Genomic DNA, 16,690 nt, shown 5'->3' on the forward strand with positions numbered 1-16,690 from the left:
TTTTTTTGTAATGCAGAGCTTTTATTCCTCTTCTGATTGCCTTCAGTGATATATGGAAACTGTTAATATCCTCCTTCAAAAAGAGGTTTGATTTCTTACTGCAAGCTGCAGGCAGTGAACGCAGCACAATTCGAAGTTGACGTTGGGTGGAGATAAAGATAGAAAAGCTGGATACTTCTGCGCCTCTGGGTCTGTGATGTAACGGCACCAAACATGAACGGCTGACAGACAACATGTACAGTCAAGCTCAGAACAGAAGAGCTATTTTTTCCAAACGTGTCCCAATAAAATTACATTGAAACTGTCCTTTGATACTCTTGATAAACCCAGTCAGCCATATGGAGTCCAGTTCAAATTATCTGCAAGCAGAAAGACTCACACGGAAGTCACATCTCAGCAGATGGAGCGCTGTGATCTAATACACGTGTGTCTGCCCGGAGTTGTTGACATGAAACCCTACAGGAACTTCTGTTGTCTGAAATGTAAATGTATTTGAACAAAACAGCCAGGGGAGCGTCTGCGTCACGGTCAGGGACGAGATGTTTACATGCAACAGTGAAATCAGTTGTTTTTCCACTCAGGTTTGGACCAACTGAGGTTTACTCAAGTACAATGTTCAACTGTTGTGTGAAAACATCCTGCTGATGTCGCCAGACAGAATTACTGGTATCAATGTTTACTTTCAGCTGTTTAGAGACACAAACTGCTCAAAGGTAATTTATACTATAGACAGAAATACTTCTTCACATTTTGGTGAAGTAAATGTCCTTTATGAGGGGTGTGATGTACAGTGTTCATGCACAAGTCTGTATTCCAAAGTCTTTATTGCTTTGAAATAAGGCTGGGACTTTAGCGCGTTAATTTCGATTAATTAATTACAGAAAAAATAGCGCACTAGAAAAAATAGCGCATTTTAATCGCATTCGTTTTTTCCCTGTTGGAACGTTTCTCACGGGACAACTTTCACACGGACGGCGCACCAACCAACCACACCCGAGAGAGAGAGGCTGCGTCCGAAATCACATACTTCCTCTTGGTTGGCTATTTACTGATATTTACTGATATTTACTCAAAAGTGTGCTGAACTTAAGTATACTTTTTAGTATATACTTTTTAGTATGGCATTTTGGACGCACCGAGAGAGTTATGACACTTACGTCGACTCCCATTGTAAGCTCCGGGGCGAGATCAAAGCGTTTTACAACTCTCTCTCTCAAGGGTTCTGCAACCAACGTGCATTGAGTGTTACGGCTGATTTATGGTTCTGCGTTACATCAACGCAGAGCTTACGGCGTAGGTGAGCGTTGCCGCGTACCCTACGCCGTAGGCTACACCGAACCCTACGGCGTAGGCTCTGCGTCAATTTAACGCAGAACCATTAATTCAGGCTTTACGGCGCAGTGCGGCCGTCGTCATAACACAGGCTAAGTTGTTACTACACACGTTAAAGATGAATGAAGTCGCAGACGAAAAGGGTCTCGTTGGTCCCGTGGATGGGAAATTTAGTTTTAAAAACGGATGGATGGAAGCGTGCTCTGTTTTCTAATGTGTTTCCATGTTCCGGAATGTACTTGAAACAGTTGAAAGTATTTTGTTATATTTAAGTGTTTACAGAAGGTCCTTGACCTTAGGCTACCTGTATCATTCAATGAGCATACTGCATATATTTAACTGCACTTTATAGCAAATTGCACTGATTTGTTCTTGGTGAAGCACCACCTTGATAAAAATGAACTGTTTCATAATTTGAACATATGTTTTCACTAGTCAATCATTCACTCGTATACAAAAATCCATTTGAAACAAACAAAAAAAGGAAATCTCATTATTCTCAGGTCTAAAATTGATATGCGATCAAATTGCGATTAATTGTGATTAATTAATTACAAAGCCTGTAATTAATTCGATTAATTTTTTTAATCAAGTCCCAGCCCTACTTTGAAAGTTTGGATACACGTTCAGGATGAGTTTTTAAGAAGACAACAACAGATTAGTGTTAGCACAACGCCATGGAGGAACGACATCACCAGTAATCTTAGAGAAAAAATTGTTGCCGATCGATATGGAAAGGGTTATTAAGCCACTTCCAAACTATTCAGAGTCCATCATTCCACAGCAAGAGATATCATTCACAAGGGGAATTCATTCAAAACAGTTTTCCCAGGAGTGGAAGTCCTGGAGTTTTAGGATCACTTAAGCAGAATGAACTAAAACATATGCTGAGTTTACTGAACCTGCTTTGCTGCTGTTTGTACCTTCTTTTCTTTTAGCTTTGACAAATCCTGCTGAGCGGAGCATCAAATTAAAAGACTCCTGCTTATTGCAAAACACCACCAGTGATTCATTAGCTTAAGCAAATATACAGTAAGTAATAGAGAAAGTGGGAATTGGTTCTGTTGTTCAGTTTATATCCAGTAAGCTTGTCTCCTCCACCACATCAGCCCTGTGAATATTTTCTCTGTAAGCTGCTCTGTGAAGTGTGAAACTGATATCCGCCCCCCGAGGTCGGCATCCTAATCCAGCCTGCACAGCTGAGATTTGTAACCATACAGCATCTGCACTGTCTTCGCTCCTCACTGTGTCAGAAATGTTGTCTGAATTTGTCCTATTGACGGCCTGATCTCCTCCTCGCCTGTCTTTGCAGAGCAGCGTGACGCCGTGGAGTCCCACCGGGATCTGAGGGCGAGGAATTCGGCATCCCGACAGTGTGGAAGAACCCTGACACTGATTCCCCGCAGTCATGAAGGGACCAGCTGTTTGATCGCACGTGGCCTGGGCCATCACAGCCGCTGCTTTTTTGCTGCTTCTGATTGGATGTCGCTTCACTTCTTCGGATCCCATCCAGCGTCCTCTGGTTTAAATTTCCTTCTCGCTTCTCCAAGATGAGATTCTGCCTCAATCATGACATCATTTTGCAGAAAATGTTTTCTGAGGAGTTGACTAAGAAAGCCGTTGGAGCCTTTTGGAAACTTTAAAGGGATATTTGCTGCAAATTTAGTCTCTCCTTCAATGAGTGACACCTGCATATCTTGAAAACAGAAACCAGGATTGAGGAACCCATAACATTTAGTGTTCATACATGTAACTGAAACGTTTACATGCAATTTAGTTTAAAACTTATTTTTTGTGGATTTGGTGCCTCTGGTTCATGTAAATCACAGACCTATACACGTTTGTCTTTAAATTACTGATTTTTTTTTTAAAAACACTCATGATTACGGTAAGCATTTTGAGGATGCTGCTTTTTAAAGATGTAAAGACTCTCGACATAACGAGACCAGCGTTCAGACATGAGACCGTCACTGAAATTCCTTTTTTTTTCACTTTGATTTTGTTAAAATTTCCTTTTTAAATTTGGATTTTTGTAAAAGCCAGACTTATTACCCAAAATATCCTGCGATTTCAGCCAGCAGGTTCACTAAGTATTTGACACAAGCAGCCTTTTAACCCTGCGTGTACTCAGCCAGTTGGCAGTTTTATTAATCCACAAGTTAAAAAGAAATCTTCTGAGACAGATCATACGTGGACGTCCAAAAGAAAGCAGAAGCTCCTCCCGTCCTTCTTTCCTGCCTCAGGGGCCAAACACGCTGCTCATCCCGTCACCGCCATGGTGATGTCACAGGGCACCTACACCTTCCTGGCCTGTTTCGCTGGGTTCTGGTTGGTCTGGGCCTTCATCGTCATGCTCTGCTGCTTCTGCAGCTTCCTCCAGCGCAGATTAAAGCGCCACCGCGAAGAGCGGCGAAGAGAGCAGTGTCTGCGGACTGTGGAGACGGAGCCGCTGAGCTGCCACCACGCCGGATACCCACCCGTGCTTCCGGCTCCACCTCCGCTGCCTCCGCTGCTCCAACGGGAGCCCCCCCAGTTGTGCTCTCCTCAAACGCTGTCATCGCCGCCTCTCCCTCTGCCCGTTCCTCATCCCCTGCCTCAAGCAACCTGGGTCAGCATGCCAGGTAACGTGTCATGACGATTATGTTCATTTTCATTTACTCTGAGAGCACAAAAAGATCAGGCGACATGGCAAAAGTCGCTGAGATCATGTGCTTTAGTACAAAAAAGAGCATGTCCTCATTTACTGCCACCGTCAGTGCTTTGTCGGGTTTAGGTGTATAAAAATAGACACTTTCATTCACGAGAATCATCATTTAAACTCTTTTTTCTTTTGTTCGAATCAACATGTATCATACAGAAAAAAATATGAGCTCTTTGTTAGGAATGGGTGACATTTTACCGTTCACGATATACCGTCCAAAAAATTCCCCACGGTAAGAATTTGTCATCTCACGGTAAAAATGATAAATTCCTGTTGATGATGTTTTTGTGTAAAGCTGATTTTTGAAAGAAAGAAAGAAATGAGCCAGAAAGAAAGAAAGAAAGAAAGAAAGAAAGAAAGAAAGAAAGAAAGAAAGAAAGAAAGAAAGAAATGAGCCAGAAAGAAAGAAAGAAAGAAATGAGCCAGAAAGAAAGAAAGAAAGAAAGAAAGAAAGAAAGAAAGAAATGAGCCAGAAAGAAAGAAAGAAAGAAAGAAATGAGCCAGAAAAAAAGAAAGAAAGAAAGAAAGAAAGAAAGAAAGAAAGAAATGAGCCAGAAAGAAAGAAAGAAATGAGCCAGAAAGAAAGAAAGAAAGAAAGAAAGAAAGAAAGAAATGAGCCAGAAAGAAAGAAAGAAATGAGCCAGAAAGAAAGAAAGAAAGAAATGAGCCAGAAAGAAAGAAAGAAAGAAAGAAAGAAAGAAAGAAAGAAATGAGCCAGAAAGAAAGAAAGAAAGAAAGAAAGAAAGAAAGAAAGAAATGAGCCAGAAAGAAAGAAAGAAAGAAAGAAAGAAAGAAAGAAAGAAAGAAAGAAAGAAAGAAAGAAAGAAAGAAAGAAATGAGCCAGAAAGAAAGAAAGAAATGAGCCAGAAAGAAAGAAAGAAAGAAATGAGCCAGAAAGAAAGAAAGAAAGAAAGAAAGAAAGAAATGAGCCAGAAAGAAAGAAAGAAAGAAAGAAATGAGCCAGAAAGAAAGAAAGAAAGAAAGAAAGAAAGAAAGAAAGAAAGAAAGAAAGAAAGAAAGAAATGAGCCAGAAAGAAAGAAAGAAAGAAAGAAAGAAAGAAAGAAAGAAAGAAAGAAAGAAAGAAATGAGCCAGAAAGAAAGAAAGAAAGAAAGAAATGAGCCAGAAAGAAAGAAAGAAAGAAAGAAAGAAAGAAAGAAAGAAAGAAAGAAAGAAAGAAAGAAAGAAATGAGCCAGAAAGAAAGAAAGAAAGAAAGAAAGAAAGAAAGAAAGAAAGAAAGAAAGAAAGAAAGAAAGAAAGAAAGAAAGAAAGAAAGAAAGAAAGAAAGAAAGATAAATAAATAAATTCCCATTAATGACGTTTTTGTGTAACAAACATGGCGGATCTGAGAGCGAGGAGTCATTCCAGTTTTGCAGTACAGGTGTAACTAATTTAATTGTTTTTTATTAATTCAATTTAATTGGTGTAGTTTAGTAGCATTTAGTATCTTTTAGAGCAGTGATTTGGGGGCTCCAAAGACTGAATGTGGTGATAGAGTTATAGTTACAAAGGTGGAGTTGAATTGGTATTTTTTTTATCGTCATTTTTATCATTATCGGGATAAATGCCAGAAATTATCGTGATACATTTTTTAGTCCACACCGCCCATCCCTACTGTTTGCATGGTGACAGGGACGCAGAGGAGGAGAATTACATAATGGACTATCAGGGTCTTTTTTCAGTGCTTCATTTCCCGGCTCTCACCACCCTGTCTGCCAGGCAGCGTTCCCCCGCAGGACGTTCTGGTGACAGCTGCCTCGGAGGTGTGGGCGACGGCCGCACAGCCCGGCCAGGGAAAGATGAGTGACAACAAGGCCGGGCTACTCCCAAAAGTAAAGAGAGACAAGAAAGAGACAATCAGACACAGAGAATAGTGTCAGCAGAGTGCACTTACACCATTTCCCGTATGAACACAGTAAATTATCGGTGGACTGTCACCTTTTCTGCTCTCCAGGATCCCCAAGCAAATACATTGCTTTTGGGCTCTGTAAGTTTGCTTTTTTAAATTTAAAAACAAATCATATACCAGTCAGTCTTACAAGACTAAAAAACTCAAATACGTTGTTTGACAGAAAACTAACGCTTTAGACTCATTTCTAGGCTGTAACAGCACAATCAATTCAAAATGTCTAGTGATTTCAATGACTGTGTGTCTTTATTAAGATCAGCACTTTGACTGGCGCTGATAAGCGGTGCTAAAAGAGGGGGCGGTCAAGGACAGTCAAAAGCTTTTTATCAGCCAGCCTCATCCAATAGTAAAACAGGAAGGTCACAGCAAGAAGGTCAGGATTAGTGAGTTCAATAGGAGCATAAGTTTCCACGTGAGAATCAGACATCAGCAGGGAATGAACAATTAAGCCCGAGTTTAACCAATGATTAAAAATTAGCATGATGAGATGAATTTCCAAAACAAGAGAGGAACACAAAAATGGGAGTGAGATGACGATGGGACAGGGGATGAGATGAGAAAGAGGCTTCTAAGGTTTATGAAGTGAGATAAAGGTATAGGAGACATGGGATGTAAAATATAAGACTAGACGGAAGATATTTGGGGCAGAAATTTAGGGAATAAGGGAGACATAAGTTGAAGTGAAGCAAAATCAATGAGATAAAACTGATATGAGGAGAGATGTGCCACAAAGAATGGGGAGATGCAAAAGATGGAATAATAAAAGGAATAAGACATTGGATAATTGAGAAAATAAAAGATAAATTAGAGATGTACAGTATATGTAATTCAATGATAACGAATTCAAACGTATATAAGAAAATGAAAGATGATATGAAATATAATTTTACAAAATAATGTGCAAAAACTATGAATAGCTGGGAAAAAATGTAATCTAATTTTAGAAAGAGGAGGGATGCATAATGACAGGTGTTTCAGATGAGGTCATGCAAAATTAAATGATTATTAGAGATATAAGGGGGGTGAAGCTTTTCAAGGATTTAAGATAAAATGAGATGAGGAAATGGCACATGAGGTGAAGTACAGATGACAAGCGAGATGTCACAAATTACAAGACTTGTTGGGAAAGGGAGAACAGATTTGTGAGATGACAAATACTGTAGATGAAGACTCTTCACAGGAGATGCCAAATAGTACTGAGAACATGACAGAATACAAAATATAAGACAAAAAGAACGAGTAATCATGTTGGAGCTGAAGGGAGTTTCAGAAAAGAAGAGAAACGAGAAAGTGGCACAGCATAATACGGCAGGAGAAGAAGAGGATTAAAAGGAGATAAGGATAATAAAGTGGTAGGATGAGACTGAGAAATTACAAAAGAGGAGAAATTGGATGAGAGGAAGATGCTCGAGAGCGAAGATCATGTCATGCAAAGTGAAATAATTTACAATAAGTACCGGTAGTTCAGAAGTGATATATCAGACGCAAAATTAGCACAAAGAGATGAGACATAAGATGAGGGAATGGAGGACGGGATTCGTCGGATTAGTTTGAAAATTTGGTGTGGAATGTAGTAAGTCTTTGAAGAAAAGTAATAAAAGAGAAGAAAACAGAAGAGGTGGATTACGTGAGACTTCAGATAGAGGATACAACATAAGGTAACTAATCAGAGAAGAAGGAAATGTGAGCTGAGAGGAGATCTGAGGGTTAGAGAGAGAAGATTTAGTGACATTAGTAGAAAGCTTTAGATGCGACTGAATTTATAGGTAAGAGATAAGATCAGACATCAAACACTGTAATCTAACATGTCTAATATGATCCCTGTGTTTTATACTGCGACTACAATAGATGATCTGCAATGTGAAATGACAGCATTTAACCACACCAAATCACATTATTCTCCCATATTCAACCCAAAGCACGCAGGGTTCTCCGTGTGGAAGCATCACTGCCACTTCTCTCTGCTGCTGAAGTCTCTGCGTGGTTGACGTTTATTTAAAACCGTCCTGGCAGCTGCTTCCATTGTTTACAGCAGAGAGACTGACAGGAGAATTAGTGTCGAGCGGAGGAACAAGGAGAGTCAGATCCTGTAGGTATCCATCAGGCGTGACGCGGGAGTGGTGGTTTGTGGCCAGGTACACACGCACAGGAAGACATTTGCATCCATAAATACACGCGGCTCCATGGCAACAGTTCAGCAAACAGCTGTTAGTTTCCAACACCGACGTCTGTTATGGTAGCTGTAAACGGCCACAGTGAGAAATCACATGTGCGTTGATTTCAATACTGGAGCCGTTTCACGTAAGGGACGGCATGGATCAGTTTTCAGACACTATGACATACCTGAATTCATGAATATTCATCTGTAGATGAAGCAAAGTGTTTGGAAGCAGGAATCAAATGTTTTTGAACGCTGGTTGTTATATGAAGTATATGTTTTCTTTTAGAGTTCATAGCCTCTTTAAGTTATCAAAGAGTTATGAGTATTAAACCCACTTCAGTCAATCAGGAAAAGTTAGTTTAATGTTTAACGCTGTGCAAGCCATATCCTGCAACAACGGGATGCTTACTGTATATGGTACAATGCTCTTGTGTGACACATCATTTGTAATCGATGCCGGTATAAAGTGACATCTTCAAAGCATGCACATCCCAATTTGTTAAATGCCTGTTGCCTCGCTTCCTCCCTCCTTATGTCTGTTCTTCACTCCTCTGCCGGTTAGAGGGCCTGAGATTCAAGCAGAGGAGTCAAGGATGTTCAAATCTGGAAATGTACATAAAAAAAAAAGACGTACCGTATTTTCCATATATAAGGCGCACCGCATTATAAGGCGCACTAAATATATGGTAAAATACCGCACTTGGGTTGAGTTACGTATCTACCTGATGGAGCTGCGCTACAGGAAATGCTACAAAATCCTACAGCAAATGCAAAAAAAAAAACAAGAAAAAAAGTACCGTATGTCAAACTTTATTAACAAAATAAAAACCAGCTTTACTCCGTCTCGTCAAAGTCGCCATTATGCGAGTCAGCGTCGCTTCTGTTGTCTTGAACATCTGTGACGATTCCTGACGTTTTTAGCGCCATTACCCTGGCGACACCAACTACAGTAGCTACAATCCCCTGACTACAGTAACAGAAATTACCGTAATGATCATATATAAGGCGCACTGTATTATAAGGAGCACTGTATTATAAGGCGCACTGTATTATAAGGCGCACTGCCGGTTTTTGAGAAAATGAAATGCTTTTAAGTGCGCCTTATAGTGCAGAAAATACGGTACATAAAAAAATGTAAAAATCAGCCAAATTTGGTTTCACGCCGAGAATAAAAATGTAAAACAATTATTTTAACTGAGTTGAGGATGTGCTCATATTTTCATCACTTTTTATAGGAAGACTGGAGCAGGTTAGCAGAGCCTCTTCATGCATACTGTACATAGCCGGTCTGGAATCGGGTGATTGGGTCGTACCAGGATTGGTGGTTCGATCCCCAGCGTTGCTGCGTGTCAAAGTAACCTTGAGCATGATGCACTTGTTTTACCCGCTAATACTGCCAAACTTGGAGGTAGAAACTGGAGGTTAAATTTGCAGTTCGACTAATGGCCACTAGATGGCCACTTGGGGGCTAGCTACACATTAAACACATTAAACTGTTTAACCATACAATGTTACATGTTTTCTCTTTCTTGTAATAGTTTTTCTTTCCAAAATGTGGCCTAAGAAATACGTTTTTAGTAGTTGAGCTGAAAATATACAAGCCCAATGGTGTGCAAATAAAAACAGAGTAATGGTTTGTAGAAATCAAACCCATGTTTTATTCAAAAGTAAGGCATTTTGCATATTTCAGCGAGACATTTCTATACTGCATGCTGCATCCATTATAAAAGCATCTCTTCACTAGAGCAGACACTGGATGGTGGACTGGCCTTTAATCCCCACCCAGTGAATACATTTGAAACGTTATGAAATTAAAAATACGTCAAAGGATATTCCAAACTATTGAACCCGAGCTGTTCAGTGGTGTCTTTTTACTGCTTTCCTTGCCCCACATTTCTGTATCACAGCTAACGAATTCAGACTCTGCTGAAATACCGCAGCAGATTAGCCCTTTGTTTTCTCTTCATCTATTTCAATAAAAGCAGCTCACGTATCAGCGGCTGCAGTGGCTGGAATCTCAACCCTTAAATTAGAGAGTCGTCTGACCGATTTACATCCCAGTGCAACTTAGAAGCAACTAACAAACCTAAGAAACTCATGTCCACATTTCTGCATCAGTCTGAACATTTTATTGCTGTATTTTGCAACTGCTGGCAAATATAAGCAAACAGTTGCTCGGAAATGTAATTAGCAGCAGGTGTGAATGATCCAGATGTCACAAAACAGGTGTTGCAGCTTTGTGCAATAAAGGGACAAAGATGCTGAAGACCTTAAAAGAGACACGAACTGAAGAGACACGAGTTACGGCTGTTCCTTCATTCTCCACGTCTTTTTATGCTTTTTCTCAAAAGTAATTACATGCAGTGGCTCTATCATCACGTCTTCTCTGAGAGTGTAGCGAATGCACATAAATTAGACATCTCTCACTGTCAGGTTGACCACAATCTTTGAGAAATATGCTACTAAATTGAAATATGCAAAAGCCATGGAAATAAGACAGATAAGTGCACCAACAGGTGCTGCTAACATTAAATGGCTGCAACAGCAGGTCTCCACATGGACGTGGACAGTTTTGAACCGTTACTTAAGCTCAGAGGTGGGTAGAGGAGCCAAAAATTGTACTCAAGTAAAAGTACTGTTACTTCAGAATAATATGACTCAAGTAGAAGTAAAAAGTAGTCATCCAAATAATTACGGTACTTGAGTAAAAGTAAAAAAGTACTTGGTGAAAAAACTACTCAAGTACTGAGTAACTGTTAAGTAACGTCTGATTTATTTTTTTAACACAACCATTCAAACAGACAAAAGTGCAAAATAATCATCTTCAGGCAAATGAAATCAATAAAGTAGATTAAAATTAATAAAAAAAATAAAAATAGCTTAAATTAAAATAAGCTTAAAGTAAATTCAAGTACTTTAATAAATAATAAAATAAATAAAATAACAGAATAAAAAATAAATTAAGCACAAGTAGCACAAAATTTCAATCCTTTGTACTTTTCTTTTTTAACCAGGCAGAACTAGAACAAGCCCATGAACTCATATAAACTCTGTGTGTTTGAGTCTGTGTAAATGTGACAAAACATATAAAAAAAAAAAAAAATTCCCAAAGAATCACCCAGTGATGTCATGAGATTGACGCATACCCGGAGGATTAAAAGAAAAGTAACAGCTCAACGTAGCCTGATGTAGCGGAGTTTTAGAGTAACAGTTTCTTCTTCACAAATCTACTCAAGTAAAAGTAAAAAGTATAGTGATTCAAAACTACTCCTAAAAGTACAACATTTCCCAAAACGTACTCAAGTAAATGTAACGGAGTAAATGTAACTCGTTACTACCCACCTCTGCTTAAGCTGCATGGTTCCGTGTACGATGGCATAATGTTCACGGATGCATTTTCCTGTTGAAAGTGCAACTGTGACCGGTCTTGAATCTTTTTCTGGGATCTACTTCTGAACCATTCCAGCCTACTTTCACCCATGCTTGGCGGGAACCTCCCATCTCGACTTCAAGGCTTCCAACCCTTACTTGGCACAGATGTACCCGTACAGTGGACCCGCCCGTACCTTACACCCCGATGTTCGGTGGTGGCTTGTATCACGCTGATCTTTCCACAGTCTCCGTCTTGAATGGGAGATTTAATGGACAGCGTTACTGAGTAGCAACCGTTGAAAGGAGATGGCAGACACTCATGAATCATCATTTGCATCATCATTAACACATGTAGTGTTTCTCTAATAACCCAAGAGAGCCTGGCCTCTGTTGCTCTTTTGCTCAGGGCCTGTTCTTCCCTGCTACGATTAAAGCCTCAGTACAATCTCTCAGACCAGCCTTTTCTCGCTAGTGGTAGGACTTCTTGATATCAGTGACTGCGTTTACATGCATCAATAACCCTTTTAAAACCTGAATATTGGCAATAACCCGAATTTGCACGGCCATGTAAACACCAATAACCCCTTTGAATAACCTGAATTTGCTCATATTCCAGTTTTTAAAAACCCGAATATGACCCCTGGGTTACTCCTTTTAAAACTCGAATATTCAGTCATGTAAACGCCTAACGGAATATCCCCATCAAACGGAACAGGAATTTGTTTTCTGCGCATGGTCTGTTCGCAAGGAATCCTGGTCTTTTGAGTCCAGGAAGTTCTTATAAACACGGAGAAACCAAGACCAGGAGGAGACTAATCACTTCATAAATGTAATGAAGGATATGAACATTTTGGCATTTGTAGACTGTAGAAAGTACCGGGATAGCGAGATTTAAAAGAAGGTGAGCGAAGAGTTGCGCGAAGCAGCATTTGTTTTGTATTTGGATACAGGAAGAAGAAGCAGAAATGACGGGAATTGCGTCATGATGTTCTCCGCGCGTCGCTGGTTTGATCGAGATATCCTGAATGATTAATTACCATGTAAACAGGGATAACCCTGTTTGCTCACACATGTAAACGGAATATTCCGAATGTGTCAGTAACCGGAATATTAGCAATAACCCGAATTTTGACTGCATGTAAACGTAGTCAGTCACTTCTTCCATCCATTGGCGATACATACCGTGCAGGGGCTTCTCCTTTCATGACGGTCGCTCCTCGTTTCCTCTTTCTATTTGGGTTCATCTTGCTTAATTGTCTAATATAGCGGGTCATCTTTGATCTGAAATAATTGACCTTTGTCTTTTCATCCTGTTTTTGACCTTCTGGCCTCCCTCGCTCCACTGAGAGTCTCAGGAAGGTGTGAACAGTACATCAGTTGTTTCCGTCTCCCTCTCCCTCTGTCACCAGACTATTTGCCAGCTGGGTATCTGATTACGTATTTATGGCTCATGGATACGTTATGTTATTACAAATATGATATTATATAGATAAATATGCAACGATAATGTTAGACCACAGTCAGCGAGCGACTGAAACCACATTTGTGTTCATATCGTTCCATCTTTATTAGCCGTTGTGTTTAATGGACAGCGTTACTGAGTAGTGAGTTGAATGGAGATGGCAGGCACTCGTGAATCATCATTTGCATCATCATGAACACATGTGGTGTTGCTCTCACAACCAGATAAAATATGGCTTTGTTGACATTTTACCACATTGTGAAAATTATTAAGTGCACTTCAAAGCAGCAGTCCTGTATGACACACACACACACATAAACACACACACACACACACACACACACACACACACACACACACACACACACACACACACACACACACACACACACACACACACACACACACACACACACACACACACACACACACACACAGGAAAGTCGGAGAAGTCTGAAACGTGAGTGATATAAGAGAGCAGATGCTCCGATTTTACATTTCCTGCAGCCGGCAATACTGTCACATGCAACGCCGCAGGCAGGTGATAAGTACACTTTGACTTTGACCTGAAGATTGAGTGTGTGTGTGTGTGCACACGTGCATAATTGAATATGGCCGTATTTATTTATTCAGTCATGTTGTTGATGTACACTAAATGGCCAGATGTCCCCAGCTGTCTCCTGTTCTAGTTTGTTTTAATCCACATGCTCATTGACGTGTTTCATGTCCAAAAACACTTCATATTTGCGATAATGGCACAAATATGAACATGCTTTTTTATTTTTTTCAGGAAAGTTAGAAGCAGTGTAAACAGAATAAATGCCCTGTTCTGAGGATGTTTCCACCTTTCCAGCGCAATGAAGCCAGCCAATACCTTTTAAATTGTAAGACCTTTCCTCTAATTGGTCTTATTTGGTTGATACTCATCAATATTAAAGGGGACCTATTATGGCATCTAATACCTATTTTAAACAGGCCTTGAATGTCTTAAAAACAAGCTTTTGATTGTTTTTGCTAAATAAATTAGAAATTCAGCCTCCAAACCATGTCTTTATCATCCCATTCTTTAACCTCATTATCTATGCAGGATTCTGAGTGGGCGGGGCTATGATAATGAGGCTCTGTGCTGATTGGCTGCCTGGATGACGCGATACACCGCTACGAAAAACTGTCGGAAGCTCCTGCCGGCGGAGTTAGTTGTGGGCGCGGTTTCACGCATCGGAGGTCAACCTATGTAAATCACATTTTCGTTACGTAACGACAGGAGCAGAATCTGAACGGCTCGTAGAAGCCACATCATACTGGACGGCTCATCCGGGCGGCTGTACAGACACTGCAGAATTTGGTTGCTTTCCTCCTTCTCTGAGTTGGCAGGCTGAGGGGAGACCACTTTATATATGTTAAAGCAAGAAAAAACATGTTTTTTATAATATGTCCCCTTTAAGTGTCCTGAACTTCCAATCAAGACCTTACATTTGGGATAGTGGTGCAAATATAAAAAGGAGCGATTCTTTCCGGGTATTTAAAACCTCAAATCAGAAAAAAGTTGTGAAGGTATAGAAAATGAATATTAACAAAAAAGGCAGTAAGTCTTAATTAGGAACAGTAAGAATCCAATATTTTAAATTTATTTTTGTTGCCATAAATAATATTTATTTCTGCATTTCAGGTCTGTAAAGCATAAAAAAGGACCAAAAAGAAATATACATATACATATACATGCGCTTTGTAGATATGCCATTCTTCCTCACAGTAGGAATGGGTGATATTTTACCGTTCACGATAAACCGTCAAAAAAATTCCCCACAGTAAGAATTTGTCATCTCACGGTAAAAACGATAAATTCCCGTTGATGACGTTTTTGTGTAAAGCTGATTTATGGTTCTGCGTTAAATCCACGCATAACGTACGTGGGAAGGAAGGAAGGAAGGAAGGAAGGAAGGAAGGAAGGAAGGAAGGAAGGAAGGAAGGAAGGAAGGAAGGAAGGAAGGAAGGAAGGAAGGAAGGAAGGAAGGAAGGAAGGAAGGAAGGAAGGAAGGAAGGAAGGAAGGAAGGAAGGAAGGAAGGAAGGAAGGAAGAGAAAGGATAAATTCTAAATTCGCGTTGATACGTGTTTGTGTAACAAACATGTCATTCCAGTTTTGCAGTACAGGTGTAACTCATTTCATTGTTTTTTATTAATTCAGTTTAATTGGTGTAGTTTATATTATTTAGTATTCTTTTAGAGCAGTGTTTTAGGGGCTCTAAAGACTGAATTTGGTGATAGATTTATAGTTACAAAGGTGGAGTTGAATTGGTATTTTTTTTTATCGTCATTTTTATCGTTATCGGGATAAATGCCAGAAATTATCGTGATACATTTTTTAGTCCATACCGCCCATCCCTGCCTCACAGCACATAAAATAAAATGTATACAACAGTTAAATTAAAGCTCTATTATTGTATCAAATAATTTAGTGACGTGTCATTGAGGATGCCCCGACACTGGGTTAGGGTTAATGAGTGGTCATGATGTTACTGATGATTGTGTGAGATAGAACCGGCTGCTGTTTACGTCTCTTCTGCTCTCAGTTAAACATTAAGATGAAGATGGATGTTTTGTTTTGTTTTTTTTGCCTGACCAACCTTTGACCTGCAGTGTTCTCTGTCTTTCAGACACTGATGTATTTGGAAAGCCACCCTGCTACGAGGAGGCAGTGCTGATGGAGGATCCTCCTCCGCCCTACAGCGAGGTCTTGGCCGACCCGCGAGGAGGAACCTACCTTAAGCCGGCCCTGCCCAGAGCTGCACCGCCGCCGCCTTTGAGGGAGAACCGTGAGCCGGTTCAGGTGTTCACCTCTCAGACCATCAAGCCTTCTGCAGCGGCTGTATTCCCCGATCGGGGTTATTCCTCACTGATCCGCCTGCCTTCTTCTCAGCGCTGGGACTCCTTGGGTCATCTCTTGTCAAACATGGATTTAAACCACAACAACCTCACGCCGCCGGGAGCCCGCTCCCTTCAAGCTGCTGCCGCCATGGCCACCATGCCCCGCAGAGAGCTCAGGACTCATCACGACGGACTTGGGCTCAGGGCTGGAATGCAAGGACTTCCAGGAGGAATGCATGGGTTTCAGGGAGGGTTTCAAGAGCCATTTCAGGGAGTCCATAGACTTAGGGGTTTGGAGCCCAGCTGCGGCATGCCGACAGCCTTCCCTCTGCTGGGTCGGAGCACCGCCGTTTAGACCTGGATCCTCACAGAGAGAACCTATCCAAACCAGAAATTTGTGAAAGCCGATGAGCCGTTGAGCTCAAAATCTTCAAAGACAGACTTTCTGTCGTATTGCTCAGAGTTTACTGCAGCAGTGATGCTACAAAAGAGACGTTTTAAGAACCAAAGGAGTTACAAGCGTCTGCAAAAGCATCAGGAGTTCAGTTCCATATGCAGCTTTGTTGATCGAAGTTGCAACTTAGTCTGCTGGGATAATTTCTGAGACATTTGAAAATTAGACTAAAATCTGTGTAAAACAGACAAAACTCTTGTCATATAGAGGCGAAATGAGTCCGAGACTGTTTGAACAGCAGAGGAGAGAAGCCTAAATGAGGGGAGGATGGGAAACAAATGAGCCAAAAGCACATCTTACTCTCCCTACGACTTTATTTTCATCTCTACCTCCCTTTGCATTCATCCCTGATCTCCTCCCCTCTCTCTCTGTGCCTGAGAAACCTATTGTACCAGCCTGCTGTTGCCATAGCACCGGTGAACTGTCTGTTGCT

General features: G+C 40.6%; 1 protein-coding gene across 1 annotated transcript; it reads left to right on the plus strand.

The window, feature by feature from the left end:
• The first annotated feature begins 3,607 nt into the window (after positions 1-3,607).
• Positions 3,608-16,690, plus strand: LOC133459371 (proline-rich protein 7-like). Its single transcript, XM_061739264.1, has 3 exons — positions 3,608-3,953; positions 5,753-5,836; positions 15,593-16,690. Exons 1-3 carry the CDS (start codon positions 3,608-3,610, stop codon positions 16,156-16,158), a joined length of 996 nt encoding a protein of 331 aa, XP_061595248.1. The 3' UTR covers positions 16,159-16,690.

The sequence above is a fragment of the Cololabis saira genome, chromosome 14 (assembly GCF_033807715.1).
Source record: "Cololabis saira isolate AMF1-May2022 chromosome 14, fColSai1.1, whole genome shotgun sequence".
Taxonomy (NCBI): Eukaryota; Metazoa; Chordata; class Actinopteri; order Beloniformes; family Belonidae; genus Cololabis; species Cololabis saira.

What these genes read in the sequence shown, in the direction of transcription:
- LOC133459371 (XM_061739264.1), top strand. Translation starts at nt 3,608, where the DNA reads ATGGTGATGTCACAGGGCACCTACACCTTCCTGGCCTGTTTCGCTGGG. An exon ending in AACCTGGGTCAGCATGCCAG is followed by an intron (nt 3,954 to 5,752) that starts GTAACGTGTCAT and finishes CCTGTCTGCCAG; the next exon opens with GCAGCGTTCCCCCGCAGGAC. An exon ending in GCCCGGCCAGGGAAAGATGA is followed by an intron (nt 5,837 to 15,592) that starts GTGACAACAAGG and finishes TCTGTCTTTCAG; the next exon opens with ACACTGATGTATTTGGAAAG.